Source organism: Bos indicus, chromosome 23 (assembly GCF_029378745.1).
Source record: "Bos indicus isolate NIAB-ARS_2022 breed Sahiwal x Tharparkar chromosome 23, NIAB-ARS_B.indTharparkar_mat_pri_1.0, whole genome shotgun sequence".
Taxonomy (NCBI): domain Eukaryota; kingdom Metazoa; phylum Chordata; class Mammalia; order Artiodactyla; family Bovidae; genus Bos; species Bos indicus.
This window is the reverse complement of record NC_091782.1, coordinates 27,065,332-27,087,798: the sequence shown is the minus strand read 5'-3', so window position 1 is coordinate 27,087,798 and position 22,467 is coordinate 27,065,332. Positions and strand designations below refer to the sequence as shown.

General features: G+C 40.8%; 2 protein-coding genes across 2 annotated transcripts; one reads left to right on the top strand and one right to left on the bottom strand.

The window, feature by feature from the left end:
- Positions 1-624: 624 nt before the first annotated feature.
- Positions 625-8,405, bottom strand: LOC109576832 (butyrophilin-like protein 1). The gene is made up of 9 exons (XM_070777690.1): positions 7,477-8,405; positions 6,465-6,815; positions 5,319-5,600; positions 4,980-5,180; positions 4,408-4,428; positions 4,291-4,317; positions 4,082-4,108; positions 2,109-2,135; positions 625-1,396 (listed from the first exon to the last, which is right to left on the bottom strand). The coding sequence occupies exons 1-9, from the start codon at positions 7,634-7,636 to the stop codon at positions 897-899; spliced, it is 1,596 nt and encodes a 531-aa protein (XP_070633791.1). The 5' UTR covers positions 7,637-8,405; the 3' UTR covers positions 625-896.
- A 6,043-nt stretch (positions 8,406-14,448) lies between these two features.
- On the top strand, positions 14,449-22,467 carry LOC109553489 (butyrophilin subfamily 3 member A2-like). The gene is made up of 9 exons (XM_019953527.2): positions 14,449-14,570; positions 15,124-15,471; positions 17,437-17,718; positions 18,074-18,241; positions 18,609-18,629; positions 18,724-18,750; positions 19,781-19,807; positions 20,032-20,058; positions 21,493-22,467. Exons 1-9 carry the CDS (start codon positions 14,492-14,494, stop codon positions 22,143-22,145), a joined length of 1,632 nt encoding a protein of 543 aa, XP_019809086.2. The 5' UTR covers positions 14,449-14,491; the 3' UTR covers positions 22,146-22,467.

The following is a 22,467-nucleotide window of genomic DNA, read 5'->3' as shown; positions in this document are numbered from 1 at the left end:
ATCACATTTGTTAGAACTGGATTGTGATTGATATTTATTTTTTCTTTATCAAATTATCCTTGCATTTAAGATACAGTTTAGCTGCTCATCAAATTATAGTTTAACTTTTCTCCTTCAACAATTGAAAATAAAACTCTTCTGCCATTTTTATTCAGTGCTGTTGTGCATCTAATTTTTGTTTAAGCAGTGCTACTAAAGTGTGATCCATGTGTGCATGTATGATAAGTCACTTCAGTCATGGCCAGCTTTTTGTGACCCCCATGGATGGTAGCCTGCCAGACTCCTCTGTCCATGGGATTCTCTGGGTAAGGATACTGGAGAGGGTTGTCATGCCCTCCTCCAGGGGTCTTCCTGACTTAGGGGTCAAACCCACATCTCCTGAAAATCCTGCATTACAGATGGATTCTTTACCACTAGTGCCACCTGGGAAGCCCCAAAAGTGTGATCCATAGATCAGTGCATATTTGTAAACTGTTTCTTACTAATTCTTCATGAAACAAATATAGAAATAAAGTATTACAACATTTGGAGTGAATTGATAGAAAATATTAGGTATATGATATTTAATAATAAAATTTCCAATCACATGTCTTTGTACTCACTTCATCATTTCCAGTAGTTTATTCAGAAAAGTATGTCTGTGATATATAATATATAATGCAAAAAATATTTACAACAACCACAAGATGTGGAAAATATTCTTCTCTGCAAATTATTTGAGAAACACTGCTTGATGTGGCTGGAAACTTTGGTAATGCAGATTCATGGAGACTTAAATCAAGAGGCCTCATAATCGGTGGTCCTGAGGACACCCGTCAAGACGGGAATCCTTGGGTTTACAAAAAATGGGCTACTATCTTCACAACTTATAGGTTCTTATTCTAAGTCACTCAGTATCATGCAGATGGGGAGAACTCCATGGATTTCAGTTTGAAGTAAGGATAGACTGACCCAGAGAAGTTGGCGTGGGTGAAGGAGAAGATGTGGGTTTCATCAGTCATGTTATAGAAAGAAATGTCACTATCCTCATAATCCAAGAAAATCACAATCTTTAGTGGACACTTTTCAATCGGGAGAGACTCTTTTTGGAAAATGCCTTGGCGAGAACAAGTGAGAGCCCTGTATTCACATCCCTTCTTCTCTAAGACGTTGAACTTCATCTTCTGTAGATCACTGAGTAGCTCACTCTTCTCTGTGGGCTCCTCATAAATGCCTAGAGTCCATTCATCAGTGTCCTCAATGTCCACCTCCCAGTAATGTCTCCCCTTAGTGAATCCTTTCTGATCAAGTTTGAGAAGGTTGCCACCTCCTTGCTCTTTACATAATACTGCCTGAGGTTCCTTTCTGAAGTCAGAATTGTTCTGATGAACATTTTCATGATTTTCAATCACAAGAACTGGAAGAAATAAAAAGGAAAGGATAAAGCCAAGACTGTATATTTCAGAAAACTGTTGTACAGGGGAAACTTTAACAAAACAGAGCAAATGTGTAAGGAGTGGTGAAAAGAACACCTCTCCTCTGAAGGTGTGTGTGTTGGGGGAGGTGGAGCTGGGCGGGAGGAGGGTTTGATGTGTTCTCTTGCTACTTATTCTTGCTACCCATTCTATGCTACTTGTCTTATCTTTGCCATGGTCAGTGTTTTGACAAAGTGCCAGTGTGTGCAGGATCTTGAAATGTTTACTGAAGAACGGTGTTCCTGCCATGTTCTCTGCAAATTAGTCCTATTTTCCTCAGTCACAGGCTCCCTGTGAGCTGACCTCTCTACAAAGAACAGCCGAATTGCTATTTTGAGCCCTTTTTACTTAGTGTGGGGTCTCCTCAGCTGAGGGGCTATGTTAATTTCTGTTTCAGAACCAAGTGGACCCCACAGACAGGGAAGCTTTGTCAGCATTTGAAAGGGGAGGCACGACCAGAGTAGCTAATCCTAGCAGCAGTTGTCAGTTCAGGCTAACATTGAATGCTTTTCATGTCCTCCTTCTCTTTACCAGAACAGTAGTGCCTGTCTCTTCAACTAGGAGAGGATGTTAGGAAGGATAAGTAGGGTCTCAGAGGAGATCTCAGAGGGCAGGTTAGAAGGGGGTCAAAAAGATAAATAAAGAACCACTTACCACGTTCAAACTGTTCCTTCCTCCAGTCTGAAAAAGAGCAACATGAACTGAAACCAGACCAAAGTATACCCAGGGGATGAAAAGGAGATAAGATGACTTTCCTGACTCATCACCTTCTCGTGGTGACATTCCCTTCCTCCTCAAAACTCCTCAAACTCTGGTAGTGTCCAGAAACTACAGGACAAGTAGTATTCTTTCTGTGCTCTCAGATTAGAAACCATCACATAATTCAGCCAGTAGCTGGGGCTGTTCTCCAACTGAAGCCACATTTGGAGACCCCAGGAGTAGGGTCTGATCCTCTACATGCCACTCTACTGTGCTCTCCAGACCTCTGTGGGCCTCCTCATTGATGATGATAACTATAAAACATATTTTTAATTTAATTATATTCTATTCCTCCTCTAAACCCCTCCATCTATTTACAGTTTTTCTGGCCTATGTTCTCCTTAGAGTTTAAGTTTATGACCAAAGCATTTAAATGAGCCCTTATTACTTTGACCCAGATTGTAATCGGATAGCTTGTATTTTTCTCCAGAGACAGATTCCTAGTGGGAAAAAGAATTGCATCTGCTTATGCCTGTGGCCAATTCTCTTATAACAGGCCTTGTGATTTTATTTGAAGATTGGGTTTTCTCACTGAATCTTGAGACAATAGGTAGATAAGGACCCATCCATAATTCTTGGCTGGAGCAGCTCTGTGGTTTCTCACTAAACTGCCCTCCCATCAGAAGTGTAGCACTCAGATACATGGAATCTATAAATGTATGAGTCAAGGAGGACATCAGAGATCATGTATTCCAGTCTCTTCATTTAAAGAGATAAAGACACTGAGGTCAAGAAATATAAAACAACTTCCCAGTTGTAATTGACAGATTTGGAATTAAAAGTGTCAAAAGTTGTCCTTAGTACTTTGTTCACTCCTTTAGAAACACAGGAACATTTCTCAGTATCTCATAAAAGAAAACTCTTAACAAAACTGCTTAATCAGCTTTAATCCTTGGGAGGAGTTCCTCTCACCTTCTCTTATCAGAGCACTCATCAGGCTGTGTGTAGTTGCCTGTTCCTGATTTCCTTCCCCCAGTGGACTTTAAGTTCCACAAGGTCAGAGATAATAACTTGTGCCACCAACATCTAGCATGCCTGGCATATAAAACTTGCATAGATATATATTCAAGGAATGCCCTAGTGTGTTTTTGAGATCCAATACCATATTCCACACACACACAAACAGAAACAAATGAGTTATAAGCCTACAGAATATGTAGACTCAGATTTCAGAAGGTATGCTGCTTCTGCTGCTAAGTCGCTTCAGTCGTGTCCGACTCTGTGCGACCCCATAGATGGTAGCCCACCAGGCTCTGCCATCCCTGGGATTCTCCAGGCAAGAACACTGGAGTGGAAGGTATAAAAATAGCCAATTCCCCCTACCTCCAGATAAACATATTTATGCAGAAGATATTAAAATATTTTGAAAAACTGTTTTTCAACTTTTTCATACATAAACCTTCTCCCTATATATTGAATTTTACTTTATTTCAAATAGGTAAAATAAGTAAAATCATAGCTAATATACTTTTCTGAATATAAAATATATTTTCTGATCTTTTAAACTTTTTTTGCAGAGTAAAAATGCTGACATAATATATTCTTTATTCTTCCCAGATCTCCTCAAAGTCACCCTGAGTTCCATCTTTCTCTTCTCCATAGGGGAAGGGCTAACAATTCACATTCATGCTGTGTCCTACCCCAGTCATGTAGTGGAATTGACTAGTCAGCAGTTATTTCTCCTTCATTATCAGCTCTGGAAAACAATTGGTTATTTGAGTCTCCAAATACAAAATACTACAGAGTGATACCAAATAAAAATTTCACAACTTTCAAGTGTGTGTATGTGTGTTTATATTTATCACTCTGCTTATTATGCTCAGAATACCAGAGGCATTTGGCAAGACGAGGACCAGAGGTTTACATACCAGGATATATCAGGGCCTTCTTCCAGTCTAAAACAGAACAAATACAGGAAAGACAAGATGAGACATTAATCTGCAACCTCAAATTTGTCTTCCTTTCCATAATTTCTCTTCCACTAATCATCATGAATCCTTTAGTCTTTTCTCTGAGAATAGGGAACTGAGAACTTGTTGGACGTCAGGGCATCAATTGACATGACTGAGTTGCTTACCTTTATTGTATAATGCCTTTCGTTGTTCTGAAAGAAACAACATTCAGTGAGAGACCCAGAACAGGTGTGAAAAGGGGTAAAAATTCTATACAGGGCATAAGAAGAGGTAAGACTCACCGAGATCTTCCTCAAGCTTCCCTGAAAGAGAAAGAGATAGAAAATCCATCAAATTGAGTTTTAGTTGCTCCTGAGCCCAGTGAGTAGCTAAGTGAACTCAATTTGACCTTCTCTTAAGGAGCCCATCATTAAGCAGGTGAGAAAGATTAACGAATATCTTTGTCAAATATAAAACGGCAAGCTCTAAGAAAAGTTATGTGGGAAGAATACTGGGGTCACACAGGAAGGCAAGTCCATGCTTCCCGGGAGTTCGATTTCTTAGGTGTTTCTGGAGCTTATTCTTGAAGGATAAAAAGGAAGAGACAATAAAGGAAGACATTTCTGCAAAGAGAAACAGGTTGGGGTACAGAGGCTTGAAAGGGCATGGTGTGGATTGGAGGCTTATGACCACTGCCCACAGATCTCCTAACTTCCCATGTGGTTTTCTCCTTTGCATAGAACTCCCAGTTCTGTGGAATTCTTGGCACCCTGTGTTTTCCTCAGGATTCTTCAACAATTTCCCCATCTACCCTGCACACACAGCATCTGCAGCTTTTCCAGGAACCTCTGATTTGACTTGCTGCCCGATTTACTTTTTAATGAATGTGCCTCTTCCTTCTCTCTCGCCACCTTGTCTCTTTCATGAGATGCTTTCTTCTTTTTCTCTACTTCTCCATTTTTGGCTTTATGTTCTTTCCAGCCAATGTAGCTGATCCCGATGAGGAGAAGCACCAGCACAGGGAGTGTCCCAGCCAGGGCTATCTTCCATGGAGACGTTCTGGGGAAGAAGGGCTCTGACACAGGCAAACGGAGACACAGTGAGAGACCAACCTGGAGGAAGCCCCGCCCTCTCTCCAAGGCTCCCTTTAGCCCTTCACTCCTCCCTGCCTGGAAGACACCCAGCTCTGCCTCGGGGTTTGTGCCTGACTGACCTGGAAGGAAGATGGCTGACGCTTTCTCCTGGCCAGAGACAGGGTTCTGGATAGAGCAGGTCACATTGCCAAGAGAGCTGTCTGTGACCACAAGAGATGCCTCTACATGGAAGAGCCCATCTCCATCTTGAGTCTGATATTCAGAGAGGGATAGTAGCTTCTCTCCCGCCGTGTCACTCCACTGCACCCTGGGTTTGGGGAACCAGCCACCTGAGGAGCACAGAACTTGGATCCCGTGATCCTCAGGCCCCATCATGCGAACGTGAGGGGCAGAGCCCAAGCCTGAGGAAAGAAAACATGTCCCTGAGGCCTGTGGTCCCTTGGGGCTCAGGAGTCCCTCAGGCTGAAGGTCTAATTGTCCATCACTAGGCTGATAAGTTGAAGAAGGCAATGGCATCCCACTCCAGTACTCTTGCCTGGAAAATCCCATGGATCGAGGAGTCTAATCGGCTGCAGTTCATGGGGTCGCTAAGAGTTGGACATGACTGAGCGACTTCACTTTCACTTTTCACTTTCATGCATTGGAGAAGGAAATGGCAACCCACTCCAGTGTTCTTGCCTGGAGAATCCCAGGGACGGGGGAGCCTGGTGGGCTGCCATCTATGGGGTCACACAGAGTCGGACAGGACTGAAGCCACTTAGCAGCAGCAGCAGCAGCAGCAGCAGCAGCAGCAGGCTGATAAGTAAACTGAAGTTCAGAGTTCAAAACTGCTCACAGTCAGCATTAGGCTTACCTCTGATTCTGAAATCAATATTAAGTTGATTCTGAAATCAACTTAATGCTTTCGCACTGTACTAGGACTGAGAGAGCTTTGGGGTCATTCCAAGAAGAAAAAAGCATGGGGACAATCAAAGAAAAAGTGAGTTTAATTCTACAAGTTGTCTTCTGACTGGGTAAAAAAATATTTGAAGGTGCCAGTACCCATCTGAATTAATACAAATTAATAAACTTTTGAGATCTTTTTGGATACCAAAATATCTACAGGAAGATTGCCTCCTTTGGTGTTTAAAAGCAGAGCATGTGATTCTGTCCTCATTGTACAGTTTAGGAAGCTGACATTCTGCAAGGCAACATATGGAAGATCCTGAGAAATACCAGTCTAGGGATCCAGATGTTCTCAACATAGGTATGCTAAGTTAACATACCTATCACATGCAGCTCCACAACAGCTTCCCGGGAGATGTGACCATCATTAAAATGACACCAATACTGGCCATCATCAGAGGCACGAACGTGTTGGATCAGCAGGGCCACAGCCCCTCTTCCGATGGAGTCTTCCACCAACTCTGTCCTACCACGGTACTCCAGCATTTGCTCCCCGTCTTGTTCCTGCCCATCCTGGTACACGAGCACCGCTGGGGAGAGCTGGGTTCGGTACCACCGGATCTGCATGTGGGCTGCACTCTGCTCGGAGGACAACTGGCAGGGCAGAGTGGCATCTGCTCCTAGTGAGACCTTGATGGGCTGAGCTGGTCCCATCACAGAAAACCCAGACGCTGCATGAAAATCAGAGACAGATTAGGGGAAGCAGTAGGGGAGGAGATGAGATGGTAGACCCACCTGCATTTCTTAATGTGAGACCCAAATGTATTTTTCTTATTTGTGTTTTTTGATATCCAATTAAAGAGACAGTATCAGAAAATGTCATTATTGAGGCCTCATGGCTGGTTATCTTCAAACCTGGAGTCTGAAAATTTCAACTTGAGGGGCCCCTTTTACTTTATGAAAGACAGATTCATGTCCCAGAAAGAATAAACGGTTTGTCCAAGATCATAACCAGCTCAGGGATCCTGAGTCCAAATTCTTTGTTTTCAAATTTGGGTTTTCGTGGCAGTGTAAACATTACAAAGTATATTGTAACAAACAGTTACATCAAATTTAAACAGATCACTAAGATCACTCACATTCAGTAAAGATTTAGATAAATATTATAGCTGTGATTTTTATGAGGTCTGCTCAAAGGATGTTGATGTGAAGGAGATCACTCCCACCCTTCACCTGACTCGTCAAGCCTTCTGTTGGCAGCAGGCAGAGCCATAATTTTCCCAGATATAACTGCCTTTGAGAGGGAGCAGAGTTGGGACTGGTGGACCTACTGTATAAGAAGAGCCACTGAAAACAAACCAACAAATGAAAGGTATGAGGGAAAACACTGACCTGGGGAGCCCCACATGGACACCCAGAGAAGGAGAGCGGGGAGAACACCAGCAGGAAAGAGGCCAGGAAAACCTGCCATCTTCTTCAGAGCAGAACATGGAGCACGCTGGAAGCACAAAACATTCATTCCGAGGATGCTGAGAAGGTGGTGAGAAGCCATCCGAGTGAAAGTTCTCAGAAGGAAAGAAAACAAATCCCATGTGCAAAGACTTACTTTTATACACAGGATTTTGGCTGTTTTCCCTTACAGACCTTGAGACAAACACCACCAACTCCCAACCGTTCCCATGGGGTTTTGTTTTTTTTTTTTCCTTCCCTCTTTTGTTTTTCTGAAAACCGTTTCCCCAGCAGGTGTAGGAAACGGTAAACCGTTCTCTTGTGTCCTGTGGGCTTGCCTGCTTATCTATGGATTCACCACCTCACCAGGGCTCTCTTGAAATTGAAAACCTTGAGTTCAACGTTGAGAAATGAAGTCAGACTCAAAATTCATCCACTTTCCTCAGTCAAACTATTTCTCCCCTCCATTCACTTGTTCATTCATTCATTCATATATTAATTTATTTTGACCACAAATACTCTTGTAGCTTAATTCCTGAAAGGGAAGGGAGTTTTCTCACCACATGAGCCCAGAGCTCAAGCCCTTCTTTTCTCAGGACCCACATGTCCCACAGACACACCTGCACATCCCCACATGTTTTTCTCACCATCCAGGTTGAACCAAGGGGGTTTCTGGACCAAGCTCCGGGTCTCCTTAGTGCACCTACAAGATCTGGCTCCAGACACAATGTGCACCTGGTTGTTCTCGTGGTCAGCATCCAAGGGTGTGGCTGCAGGCGATGAAAACGGCAGGTTTCTAACCCATTCCTCAATTAGGAGAACATTCTTAGTAAGGAGGACAAATAATGCTGCCAAGAAGAATGGGTATTTGAATGCCTCTTCTGGAATGGGTTTAATGAGAAAGTCTCAGCCTGCCTCCAGCACTGCTACTAACTTTGAAAGTGGAAGTAATAGTTCATCCCAGAGGACTTTGGACTGGGCTGAGCCATAGAATGATAGAAACTCTAAAGTTGCTTTGATCGACAGTGTTCATTATGGCTCCCTGCTCCCACCTGCAAAGGACAGAAATTGCATTAGCTGGGGAGAAAGAATCATCTTCCTGTATAATATCCAAGTGAGTTGGTCATCCAAATTCTTGATTCACAAATTTAGATGATTGAGAGGATAAACCCAATAGCAGCACACTTCCTCCTACCACACCATAGCTGACATTGGAAGCCATGTGCAGAACTGCATGGGGGACAATAAGACATCAGGAATGGAGGACTCTGTGCTCTGAAAATATTAGGGCTCTGTTTCCAAAAAAACCTTAGGGTTCCCCAACATAGAATAGATGTAAAAACACAGTAATAGAGTGCCAGATACAAAATGCTCACACAGAGTTTTCTTCCCAGTTCACAGTCTTTCCAAGCATAATTTATGTTCTTTTCATGTCACACAAGATTTACAGATAATCAGGGACAAAAGAGGCAATTGAATAAATATTAATATGTAATTCTGGACAAATGAATACCAAAATCCTAAATAAATATTCTCTGGAGATAAGTACATTTGCCTTTTTTAAGAAATCAAATGTACTGAGATATAATTTGCCTACAATGGAATGCATGGCTTTAGAACATGCATTTCAATGAGGTTTCACAAATGCTTACACTCATGTAACTACCACTTCATTGAACAATGGAACATTTTTGTCTGTTGAAATTTTCCTCATGTCCACTGTCCATCAATCCTTTCCAAAGGGGAAAATAAAAAACAGTATTCTGATGTAAATTGTGATAGCTTAATCTTACCTACTCTTAGAAACTTCACCAAAACGGAGTCATACAGTATACACCCTTTTGTGCTTGGTTTTTTGGCTAAACAAAATGTTTTTTTGAGGTTCAACCACATTGTGTGTATCAGTGCATTTAAAATTTTTTCTTGCCACATATTATTACACTGTTTGAATATAGGACCATATATTCTGAATTTCCTTTGGGGCTGTCTCCCTTCCTCATACAGGCCCATCTCCTTCCACTCAAATTCTTTCACGCCACTCTAAGCAGCACTCCTCCATAAAACTATCCTGTCTTATTTGGGGTCTGATACCTACCTTATGGTTTAGGTCTGAAACACTAAAGAACGGGAAGGGAAAACTAAAGGAGAAAAGGAACTATCTGAAAATATTATTTGCCTCTTTTGTTTACTCTGAAATGTATGATACGTCTTTGTGTATATATTCTATCTCAAAATGTAGATAGACTAATATACATTTCCAACAGTTAGAAAAAAGTAAATTTTAAAAATTCACATACATATTTAGGCATTTTTCCCAATTATAGAGAATTGTTTGAGCCAATTAATCTGTGAAGAATATTTAGAGGGAATTACATTGAATACATACCAGCATTTGTGTGTTTAAGAGAGAAAGGTGAAAAGGGAGAGAGAGGGAAAGAGCTACAAGGCATTATTAATTTTAAAGAGAAGTTTTTAAAACAGTGTGAACAGTATGATCTTGCTTGTTTGCAAAAAATAGAAAAATCATAGCAAAATAATAATATTTCCACTCAGATATATGTATTTCTGAGTGGAGCAAATAAAGGTGTTTCTGTCTATAATTTTGGTTCTTTCTAATTTTCAGGTTTCTCTAACTTAAAAAGCTAAAGAATAATGTGTGTATATAAAAATCTTTAATGCAAATATGAAGCATATTAGGAAGATTCATTCATAGGAGATAAAGTATTAGAGAAACAATCAGCATTCTTGGGAATGAAAAATTGTCTTTAAATAGAAAACAAATGGAGGTGTCAGCTCTGAGTAGACACTGCTGCTGCTGCTGCTGCTAAGTCGCTTCAGTCTTGTCTGACTCTGTGTGACCCCGTAGACACTGCTGAAGATCAAAATATTGGGTTAGAAAAAGGGAGTTATTACGTGGTACTTTAAATCAAAAAGATTTAAAAATTAGGAAATTTAGGTTGAGCAAATCCACCCAGAACTTCAGCATTCACCCAGAATGTTTTCCAAGATGAAAAGATAAGGGGCAAGAATCAGAAGGAAGGTTACTTCACAAAAAGCTGACTACTAGAGAAGAGTCATTTATACACGAATTCTTGTAATGTTTTAGAGTTACAAACAAACAACTAAACAAAACACAAAACCTCAAAGTTCCAGGGTGCAGAAAAATTTGTTATGTACAAAAGAAAAAAAAATCAGATTCCATCATACATGTCATTCAATAGTAATTACTAGAAAACAGTTGAATGGAGTCTTCATTTTTGTCAACAGAAATTCAATTAACAATCAAGTGAAAAAAACAAAGGGAGAATTTCATTCAAGTCAACTGAGGATTATAATTCAGAGACAGATTCAGAAGCTCTGAGAACTCTCCCACCTGTTAGAAGTTGAAAGTACACCGTACACATTTTTTTCCCCCATGTGCTTTTTTTTTAATATAAATTTATTTATTTTAATTGGAGGCACCACCGTACACATTTTTAAGACAAAAGATTGTCATCAAAATGACATACTGACATCTTACATGAAAGTTCACCAGAGCTAGTCCAGGTAAGCATGTACAAAGCAAGTAGCAAGTCTCCACGATTCCTTACAGAGTCAGGAAAGAATGCTGTTCTTTTAAGAAGTTACATTGCTAGTATTAGAAGAAAGGAAAAAAATTATCATATAGTCAAGCCAGCATTCTCACCTTTGAGGAGGTCTTGTTAATGTACAATGCAGAAGCACAGTACATATTACAGGGGGAGGAAAGAGACCCAAACAGACAAATAGAGAATTTTGTGCTTAAATTTCCTTGTCCTGCTTTAAAATATAAATTTTATTTCATCACTTTCCTGAGTAGAAACTAGAATTTTCTAAACAACAAAACTAGCATTAAGTGTAAAAGAAAATTCTGGACAAGCAAGGAATCAGAAGTTGCTTCTTTTTTCTCATAAAACTTCTCTTATATAAGAGAAGTGAAGGTTGCAGGTTGAACACAAGGGCTTGGAGCGGGGAAAAGGCACAAATACTGCTGGGCGACATCCCGTAGTTGTTTACTCCCACTCTTTGTTATCTGACTTGGAGTAAAGTGAAAGATAGGAGATTTAGCAAATGTGTTCTGGCAGTATGGGCTTCCTAGGTGGCTCAGTGGTAAAGTATCCTCCTGCCGATGCAAGAGACTCAGGAGAGTTGGATTTGATCCTTGGGTGGGGAAAGTCCCCTGGAGGAGGAATGGCAACCCACTCCAATGTTCTTGCCTGGAAAATCCCACGGACAGAAGAGCCTGGGGGCTACAGTCCACAGGGTCACAAAAGTTGGACACGACTTCAAGACTGAGCACGCATGCATGTCCTGACATTAGTCACGTAGAAGTGGAGGAATCATGGGGTGACTTAATCTCCTTTTTCTGATACTTTCTTCCAATAGAGTATTTGCCTCCATGATGACTGCATGGTTTTCCTGCAGCAGTGCCTTTATACATTTTAATTGTGTTCCAAAAGTATGATAGCATTATTCATACTCATGTCAAACCCCTGCCTATTTAGGAAATGCAAATCCAAATCTCTAGTGAGATTAGATACTTAAGCAAGTTTCAAAGAGAATACTTGGGAGAAGCAGATAGTTTGGTATTAATTTTATAGATAGATCTGGGGGCGGCTTGGCACTCTAAGCACAGTGGAAGACGGAGTTAGGTGAGTGTCATACTGGGTCGTTCTACTAATGGATTTCTATTCATTAAAAACTGAAAGAAATTATTAAATCTCACCAAGTCAAAAAGTAAAAGATTTTATGTGGCATAGTTGTTATAGTATGTAAAACCTCTCTAACTTCATTTATATGTTCTGGAATGGTTTTGTTCATTTCTGATTAATTATGGTTATAAACTATTTTGAGTTCCAAACTGATTTTGCATTTTTTAATTCTGCTGTAGGCTGTTAGCACCATGCAGTCCTTGGAAGTTATGTGCTCATGATGAATGTCACTATTTGAAGGGGTCATCTCATTTCTCCGAATGATTTCTCTCTGAACTTTATTTTTATTTTAAAATTAATATTGCCATATTTAAAACTTTGTTAGGCTATGTGTGGTTTGTGAAAGGGAAAGGGAAATTCGCTCAGTGGTGTCTGACTCTTTGTGAACATATGGACTAGAGAGTCCACGAAATTCTTCAAACCAGAATAATGGAGTGGGTAGCCTTTCTCTTCTCCAGGGGCTCTTCCCAACCCAGGGGTTGAACCCAGGTCCCCTGCATTGCAGGCAGATTCTTTACCAGCTGAGCTATCAGGGAAGCCCCATGTCTGGTTTATACTTGTTTATTTCATGTTACTATATCTCTTACAATCCATACAGAGATGTTCAATCTTATATCCAGAATATCAAAAATGTAATTTAGAGTTTTTAAATTTTTTTCAGACTCTAACTCAGAATGTCTGTCATTCTAGGCAAGAAAGGCAATTATTCTAAAACTTGTAGGATTTGAAGGATCTTCAAAACACAAATCAATTATGTAGCCACACAGCAGAACGTAAAAGTTACTGATCCTCTTCTAAGTGGTTTACATATATTAATTCATGTAATCCTCATGACAGCTTAGGGTAGGTACTATTATTAAACCCATTTTCAGATGAGAAAACTGAGGCACACAGAAAGCTTATGTAACTTGATCAAAACCATGAGCTTGTATGTGACCTTACCAAGATTTTAACTCAGCCAGTCAAGTTCTAATATTTATGTTTTGAAGGCAATGGCACCCCACTCCAGTACTCTTGCCTGGAAAATCCCATGGATGGAGGAGCCTGGTAGGCTGCAGTCCCTGGGGTCGCTAAGAGTCGGACATGACTGAATGACTTCACTTTCACTTTTCACTTTCATGCATCGGAGAAGGAAATGGCAACCCACTCCAGTGTTCTTGCCTGGAGAATCCCAGAGACAGGGGAGCCTGATGGGCTGCCGTCTATGGGGTCACACAGAGTCAGACACGACTGAAGCGACTTGCAGCAGCCTGGATAAATACACTCTCAGAGAAAAAGAAATCTCTGGATTTTGACCCTTTCCTTGGAAGTGTGCAATTATTAGATGGATTTATTATTCATGCAAGGTCAAAGTTCTCTTTTCTTATCTTATTTGGCTTTCAGTTTTGAATACGTTGGCAAGATAGAGGAGAACCGCACTGCTGAGAATTTCCCGAGCAGGGGCCATCTTTCTTCTAGTTCTCTGAAACCTTTTAAAAAAAAAACCTAAGGCTTCCTTCAGGACCCCAAGGTTTCTAACGTCTGGTCTTCCCCTGGCATCTTGGAGCAAGTATCACAGGACACACCTGCAGGCAGCCCACAGAGGGGCGCCTGGAGGGACGACAAAGAGCATGGATTCCTGGTGCCTGTGGCAGCGTCAGTGAGAACTTCCAGGATGCCTTCATCCCCCTAAGAAGAACTTAGAAGACGTGAACAGTCTGTGTGAGTAGTACATTTTCTTGGTGATGGGCGAGAGGGAGGGAAGTGAGAGAATCTGGTCAAAGACCCTGGGGGTAGACAGGGGACAAGCCAAGTTGTATCTGCTCTTTCATCATATAGGAATGTATGGTGAGAAAATCTGTCGAGGCCAGAGCAATGTTTATGCTCAAGCCATCTCTCTCAGTGGTTGCTCACTGCTTTTTCTCTGTCTTTCCATCTCTCTAAACCCCTCTGATTCTTCTTCAGAGGGGTTTAGAGAGACTGTGGTCAGATTTATCACATCAGAGCATGGCAGTTGAAGTAAAGACTGTTTTCTGGGAAAAGGGGAAACAAAAGGCCCTCTTTTGTGAACGTCAAAGGCTTCCCTGATGGTCCCTGAGAGAGACACTAGGGTTTCAGGAGGCCATTTCTTAGAAGTCCTGTGAACCACTTAGCTGTAATCTTTTTTACCTCGTGGGTCCCATTTTTATCTTTACTCCAGCTATTTTCAGGACCCCCTCAATGTTATACTGTTCTCTACTCTGGAGAAGATGGTGTGCTCCCCGGTCTTCTCTCTGCTAAGAGACCTCTTTCTGATCCTGCTTTTCCAGATGTCCATGAGGGGCTCAGGTGAGAATATTTTATATACCTGGATTCTCTTACCCTCTGAGTAGAATCATTAGACCACTCTGCTGTGTCTTCTATAGACCTAGGTTAATTCCAAATCTTTTACTTTGATACAATAATGCATTTGCCCATACATAAGGGCAGATAAATCACTATTATTTTAGAGATTAGGACCAGGTAGAATTTCTTTTCTGTTGCCTTCTAATTCATTTGGATCTCAATTTCTGGAGGAATGCATTTCTGATGCCCAAGATCTGCCAAAACTCTAGCTTCATGATTTTCCAGCACTCCTTCACCTTCCTCCATTACTACCATTGCAATTTAAAAATAATCTGTTTAATACACAATCGCTCTGTTGACTGTGAGCTCCACAAGGGTGGAAATCTTCCTTGTCTTGTTCACTGCCATCTTCAGCCTGAATATGTGTGACAAATTATTGCTGTGTTAATGAGAGAGAGAATGCCCATGGGTCTCTGGGACCTGTGATGATGCTGTGCTCTAAAAGGCACAGGCAGGGTATTGCAATATTCTTTTCACTTGTGACTCCATTCCACAGATTCCTTTTCAGTGACTGGCCCCTCAGAACCCATCGTGGCCATGCTGGGTGCAGACACAGTGCTGCCCTGCCGTGTGTACCCAGCCATGAATGTGGAGAATATGGAGATCCGGTGGTTTCGCAATCAGTTCTCAGAGGCTGTCTTTGTGTATCAGAATGGAATGGAGCAGGTGGGAGAACAACTAGTAGATTTCAAAGGGAGAGCCGAGTTGGTGAAAGACTACATCACCGAGGGAAGAGTAGCTGTGAGAATCCACAGCCTCCGGGTCTCAGACAATGGAATGTACAAGTGCTTTTTTAAAAAAGGAACTGATTTCGAAGAAGCCGTTTTGGAGCTAAAGGTGATAGGTGAGTAATTATCAGAAAATACAGATCACTGTAAGGGAAATGTAAGTGTTCTGTATGTGATTAGGGGAGGAGGATGGTGAACAAAAGGCAACAAGTAGGTATCCTTGGAGGTGTCAACATCCTAGGCACTGAATTTAAACCTCAAGTCATCTTAATCTATTTATGCATTTATTAAGATGTACTTTAAAAATAAATGATTTCCATAAATATCTATCATAAAAATATATCATTTACTTCCCTCTATGTCTCTCCTCACATATTTTGAGGTAAATCACCGTGATTAGCAAAATGTACCATTACTCCCAGAGATGAGAATCCCAGCTGGCTACTGTGAGGGACAGAGGCTTAACTGGAAATGTTAGTGGTCCAGTCCCGCTAGCACTGTTTGGAGGAAATGAGGGTTTGACAGAGTAGATTGAGAGGCTGCTTCGTCGTGCTTGTTTTTTTAATTTCATATACATGGACTCTTTTATGTCTGCTTTGTTGTGGTTGTTTTGTTTTTTGTTAACCATTATGTTTGAGATCTTCCTATCTAGCTCATTGAATGTAGTTGTAGTAGTTCATTTCTCTCTTTTCTGTTTTTTTTTTTTTTGCTTTTACATTTAGATCTCGCATCTGTAGAAAGATATTTTTGATATAAAATTTCATGATAAGTTCAAAATAATTTTTTGTAATGTATCTATTCACTTATCTCCATACCAATAGTGAACAGTGTAGGAAATCTCCATCCAGATGTACAGTACATTGCTTCCCATAAACTTCTTATGGGTAACTAGTGTAAGTCTAAATTTTCTATCGGGTTATAATGATTTATCTGTCTATTTCTTTGGTATTTCCATCTCTAAAGCTTTATATTCTCTGCCAAGACAAACATAGTGTTTTTCTGGTTGTAAAGTTTTTCTCATTCTTTGAATATGTTAGGTTTACCTTAAATTAATACTCTCATTTAATACTACTTGTCAAACTATCTATACACGCATTTTATCCTCTTCTTTGTGTATAACTTTAGTGGAAAAGTCTAATCCATTAGGTCTTGAAGGAAAGGGTGACAAACTCTCCTGAGCCGTGTTACTGGGATCTCACTTTAATATCCGCCCAGTAAGAGGTCAAAGCTTTCATAGTTACAGAAGTAACCTCATGCAAATGACAGCATTTTTCAGTACCTTTCCTGTTAGTTTATTGACTTCTGGGTATGAAGACAGGTCCAATCTTTTAGAAGCAGTTTGTTGAATAGGACTGAGCCAGCCATGGTGGAGCCATATTTTATGATATCAAGTTTTATAAAGAAAAATAATACATAGTCTTAGAAGTCAGAACAGTCATCATTATCAAAGACATGGTGGATTCATCTAGTATTCTGGTAGTGTTATATTTTAACACGGGTGTTGGTTATGTGAACCTACTAGTAGACCCTGCCCATGCAGAATTGAAGAAGAGGAGGAGGAGTGGAAAGAAAAGAAAGGACTGAGAATGGAAAAGTTAAAACATCTTGACTCTTTCATGGACTCACTTTACCTTGTTAACTTCATCTTTTAGGTAAGCCTTACTCAGAGGAAGAAAGAAAGGAAAGGAAATTATTTAAGGAAGTGACTATGAGAAGTCTCAATTTAAGCAGCAGATGAAATAGACATGTGATATACATACAGTAATCTTTTTCTGAAAGAATTTAACATCAACAGATTTTACTCTGCTCCTTCCCTATTATCCTTCTATGGCCAATTGCAGATATGCTTGTATAGAGGAGATATGACAGACATTGGTATAAGTCCCAGAATCAGCTTCAATGCTCTTTTACCTTTTAAGCTTCAGATAACCATTGATCTCATGGGAAAAGAAAAGAACCCCCTTCCATCCACTGAGAACTATAGTGCTTTGTCCATCTTTCTCCACTGGTGTAGCTGTGAAATATGAGGGACATCTGGACAAAAACTCTCCAAGTCTCAGATGAATGACTCTCCTCTCCAGGTATAGGTTCTGGTCCTCGTGTTTTCTTGGTGGGTCCAGAAGATGGAGGAATAAGGTTGAAGTGCACAGGCAAGGGATGGTTTCCCCAGCCTGAAGTACAATGGGAAGATGTGAAGGGAAAGAAGATCCCATCTGTCTCTGAGGACGAGACACAAGATGATGATGGCTTGTTTCAGATTGAGGCATCCCTCATTGTGAGAGACAGCTCAACGACACAAATGTCCTGTTCCATGAAGAACCCCTTCTTTGGACAAGAGCAAGCGGAAACCATTTTTATCCCAGGTCCGTGCTGCTCATTTGGGAGATAGAAGAGGAGTAAGGAAGGGATATGGGCTTCCCTGATGGTTCAGTGGGTAAAAAATCACCTGCAAATCAGAGACACGGGAGATGTGTGTTTGATCCCTGGATTGGGAAGATTCCCTGGAGGGAGGAAATGGCAACCCACTCTAGTATTCTTGCCTGAGAAATCCCATGGACAGAGGAGCCTCGGGGCTCCAGACCATAGGGTTGCAAAGAGTCAGACATGACTGAGTGTCTAAACACACTCACACACACAAGGAAGCGATATTTAGAAAATGGGATGGGATAGGCTTGCTTGGTGTATGTTTTTAACCAGGTTTTGGGGATCCTGTGTCAGAATCCTTCTTCCCTAGGCCCTCTCCTTGGAAGGCAGCATTTGCTGTGACTTTGGTGATACTTGGGATTTCAGCTGGTGCTATTGTATATTTGGCCTGGAAAGAACGACGGGGAAATAAGAAGCTATCAAAAGTCGAGGAAGAAAAGGAGGAAGAAAGTAAATCTAAAGGTAAAACTGGGCATCAGACTTGGTGGGGATGTGTGACTTTATATATTTGTTAGCATGGCTGTGCATGTGGATGGCATCTTTGGGGAATGCAGAGATATGTGTAAGAATGAGTCAGAGCCCCAAGACCTCCAACAAAACATGGAGCTCAAGAACTTCCTGAGGAAAAAAATATTATAATTGAGTCCATTGGAGAAGGAAAGATCACTGGTATAGGCATAGATAGAGCTTATTTTTTTTAATGGTCATAATGATAATTCTCAAAGGATTTTTTTTGTTCTAGATACCTGGAAGTAGCATTTAGAATCTGGGCTTAATAACATAGTCTAAAAAATGTTTTCTGTTAAACCCATTTTTTTTTCCTTTTTAGAATCACTTAAGAGAGAGCTTGGTAAGTTTTCCATCTTCATTGCTCTAAAGTAGGAGATAGAGTCCTTACTGTATGCTGTATGTCTGGCATCTCACAGACTATTATTCCTTTTCAGCCAGAAGGAAAGAGTTATATCAGCAAGGTGAGTTATACTGTTGTTACAGTTGGGGAAACCCTCTCGTCGGCCCTTTTCTTCTGGTTGCCTTCTATTTACCTTGTTAGTGAGAGAGGGACCTGCTTCCCTAAACAGTATAAAATGGTCAACCACATGATATCCAACACCGGACAAATAACAGCAGGTTTTTAAGCATGTATATCCTCACATATATATTCGCATCCTGGGAGAGAAAGACACCATGTGCCATGCCGGAGCACCTGGAGGTCACAGTTGAGAGCGGAACGAGTAGAGCAAGGTCTGTGGGAGGCAGGTTTTGTAGTAACAAGAGGATGAGGTGATCCTGTTTCTGTGGAAGTATGTAATTGGCTTGTTTGATTAATTGTGCAGGCTGACAGTGAGGTAAAATTCATTAGGTTGAAGATCAGGTGGGGTTCAGCTGTTTTGGCCAACAGGGAAATTAGCTGAGAGGGGAGACTTTCCTGATGGCTAGAGGACCTGTCTACTGAGAGCAGGTTGTCATTTCTTGTTTAGTCGCTAAGTTGTGTCTGACTCTGTGATCCCATGGACTGTAGCCAGCCATGCTCCTCTGTCCACGGGATTTCCCAGGCAAGAATGCTGGAGTTGGTTGCCATTTCCTTCTCCAGAGGATCTTTCTGATCCAGGAATCAAACCTGGGTTTCCTGCACTGTAGGCAGATTCTTTACCATCTGAGCTAGAGCAGGAGAATTCACAGTTAGGCATTTGGAACCCTGTAAAGCTCAAGAGTATCAAGGCAGCACACAAAATTTTAGGCTTTCCAATATATTCTCAAAACTTAAGCCTACCTTTTCTTTCTCCCCAACTAAAAAAACAATGAACCTGCATATTTTATCATAGATGTAGAATGTGAAAAATGTGAGAAATAAAACTGGAGATGTAAAAGAAGATAAGTACATCAGAATTGTCATTGAGATCATGAACACAATATACTGTACTATGGTAAACCCTCAGATTTTCACTTTCTGAAGTGACATTGCTGTAAATGGGAGACTCTAATGCCTTTGTTTTATTTCAGACTGGAGAAAAGCTGAGTTATATGCTGGTGAGTAACTGATATTGTCTTGGGGCTTCAGGTACTTCGGGTACTTCAGGTACTTCGTGAGGCATTTTCAGAGCATTTTTCAGGTAGGAGCTATCCTCGGGAGATTTTATTCTGAATCTAGGAGTCCAAAAAGACACAAGGGGATAAAGGGAGAAGCTTCTCACTAGTTCAGAGGACATGAACTTGGCATATTCTTCCATCTGAATTTTGTTTTTCCTTTTTAGACTGGAGGAAGGAACAGTTCAAAGCAGGTGAGTTACTTTACTATTATTTGTCTCACTTAACCTCTTCTATACAATTGAGAAAGTATTTGTATAAACTCCCAACAATACTTAACTGGTTATTCATTTCATGGCTCTCACTTCAATCTAACACAGAAATGTTACCAGATTTCTTACCATTCTGACATTATTCACTCATTCAGCATTAAATTATACAACTATTCATTTAGTGCCTAGTAAATAAAGTGGATTTGGTCTCTGACTTTATGGGAAAGTGCACGTACAAACTGTGATGCATTATGAAGGAATAAGAGATTGCCATGAGAAAAAATGGTGGATTCAAGGAATTCCCTTGAGGAATTTATATTTATTCTGAGACTTAAGTGCTGCTATTGATCTATTCATGTCAAAGAGAGCAGTTCAATCAGAAGGAAGCCTGCTGTGTACTCCGTCTGAGACAGAGAAGGGCTTGTTGCATCTCAGTGCAAGTGGAAAATGGGCCCTGACCATCTTAGAATCTTCCCAAAATCACAACTCTCTACTTCTACTGCTTGCTATTCACTCTGAATATCCCTGTATCCACAAACATTGCCTAGTTAATTTAATCCTCCAAAAATTAAAATATATTCTAATCATTCCCATATACATTCTTATGAGAAAAATTTTAATTATTGAAGATGTTTGGTTTGACCAGAAGCAGACTCCTTACTACTAGAATTACACTATTAATACTATTACTATAGTGTTACTATAACCATCAGAAGCTAAAATTTACCAAGTGGACAAAATATAGTACTAAGTTCTCTGCATATTATCTCATTGTCTTCTCACAGTAGTTCTGTGCTGAGGCGTCATAATTATGTACACCTTCATGAGATTAAAGTGGGGCCGAGAGAAGCAAAGTAACTTCAAGATCGCCAATACTAAAAGCAGAGTAATTATAAAATTCAGATCTTTCTGACCACAGAGCCTGGGATTTCAACCATTTAAAGTATAATAAGAGTGTAAGATAAGTACTATAGATGGCTCAGTTATTACCTAATCTCACAGAAAATTGACCCCAAAGAAACTTAAATGAAGGTGAGTACATTGTGATTGGAAATAAGACATGTCTTAATTATTAAGAGCAAGCAGTAAAGCAACTGGCATTAGCAGGAGGTTAGAGAAGCCCCAGCTTGAAATACATGACCCTGGGGATTTTCAGATGAGACAGACTTCTTGGTTAAGCATTCTCAGCCTGTCTGGAACACATGGTTACCCAAGGTCCCATTCATTCCTGGCCTTCTATGAGCTACACATCACATGTCTCCTGTGAATGAACATAGGAGAGAACATATGTTGTTTTACCTAATCTTCCATTTTTCTCGTTTTTATCCATCCTCCCTTTCCCGTAATTTGCATCTTTCCTAAAGCCAACCAGTCTCCACTGTGGAATGACCTTTATTTTCCCCTCCATACCTGCAGTGGCTTTCACTCTGGATCCGAAAACAGCTCACCCCAACCTCGTCTTATCTGAGAACAAGCAACACATTTCTTTAAAAAATAATGTTTCCCAGAATGGTGATGCCTCAACACATGAAGATCAAGCAGTTTCTGAAGCCATCTTCAGTGTTCTGGGAGATAAGTCCTTCACCCAGAGGGACACGGAGAGACAATACTGGGAGGTAGAAGTAAATACGAGGACAGAAGCTGGATCTACAACTCGATATGCTCTGGGCATTTGCTCAGAGACAGCGAAGAGAGAGGGCTGGTTTGTAGAAAGTCCAGATAAGAATTTTTGGGTTTTGGTACACGAGGAAGGAAAAGTCATATTTCCCAACTCCCAGAAAAACTCTCCATCACTTAGGCAGCAGCCCCGCAGGATAGGAGTTTTCCTGGACTGGGAAGTTGGGAACCTGTCCTTTTATAACATGGCCGATGGGTCCCACATCTATTCTTTTACTGGCGTCACCTTCTGTGGGACGCTTTTTCCTTATTTTAGCCTTCGGGGTACTGGTGCATCTTTAACCATCTGCTCAACTTCAGATCACCCTGAGCATTGTCCTGACTCTTCTCCAAAGACCTCTCTAACTCATTTAAGCAGTAGTGTCCCCCAAGAAGCTAACTCTCTGTTATAAGAAGTGAATGTCAGCACCTCCGCTGCCTCTGCTCAGGCTTCTTACAGGTATGTTGTCCAAGAAAGCTGTCCTTCTTGAAGAGTAGGTCATTCTCATTAGGTATAAACTACCCCCTTTCAAAGAGAGATAGAGGGAGAAAGAGAAATGGACAGCTAAAATGTCTGGGGGAATTTCCTCTAGTGTTATCTTTGGGGAAGTACTTGATGTGGGCAGCAATGATTTGTTACAAGGAAACTCCAAGCAAACATATGGGCCTTTCTTAAGTTCTAATACTTATTGTGTTTTGAAGTAAAGATGTTTAAAGCTACATTTAAAGTGAAAA

Bases quoted from the DNA above. Each gene is read 5' to 3' on its own strand.
- LOC109576832 (XM_070777690.1), bottom strand. From the start codon at position 7,636: ATGGCTTCTCACCACCTTCTCAGCATCCTCGGAATGAATGTTTTGTGC. The intron at 4,318-4,407 runs GTGAGTCTTACC...TGTTTCTTTCAG, and splicing joins GAAGCTTGAGGAAGATCTCG to AACAACGAAAGGCATTATAC. The intron at 4,109-4,290 runs GTAAGCAACTCA...GTTCTGTTTTAG, and splicing joins AAAGGCATTATACAATAAAG to ACTGGAAGAAGGCCCTGATA.
- LOC109553489 (XM_019953527.2), top strand. From the start codon at position 14,492: ATGGTGTGCTCCCCGGTCTTCTCTCTGCTAAGAGACCTCTTTCTGATC. The intron at 18,751-19,780 runs GTGAGTTATACT...GTTTTATTTCAG, and splicing joins GAAAGAGTTATATCAGCAAG to ACTGGAGAAAAGCTGAGTTA. The intron at 20,059-21,492 runs GTGAGTTACTTT...CCATACCTGCAG, and splicing joins GAAGGAACAGTTCAAAGCAG to TGGCTTTCACTCTGGATCCG.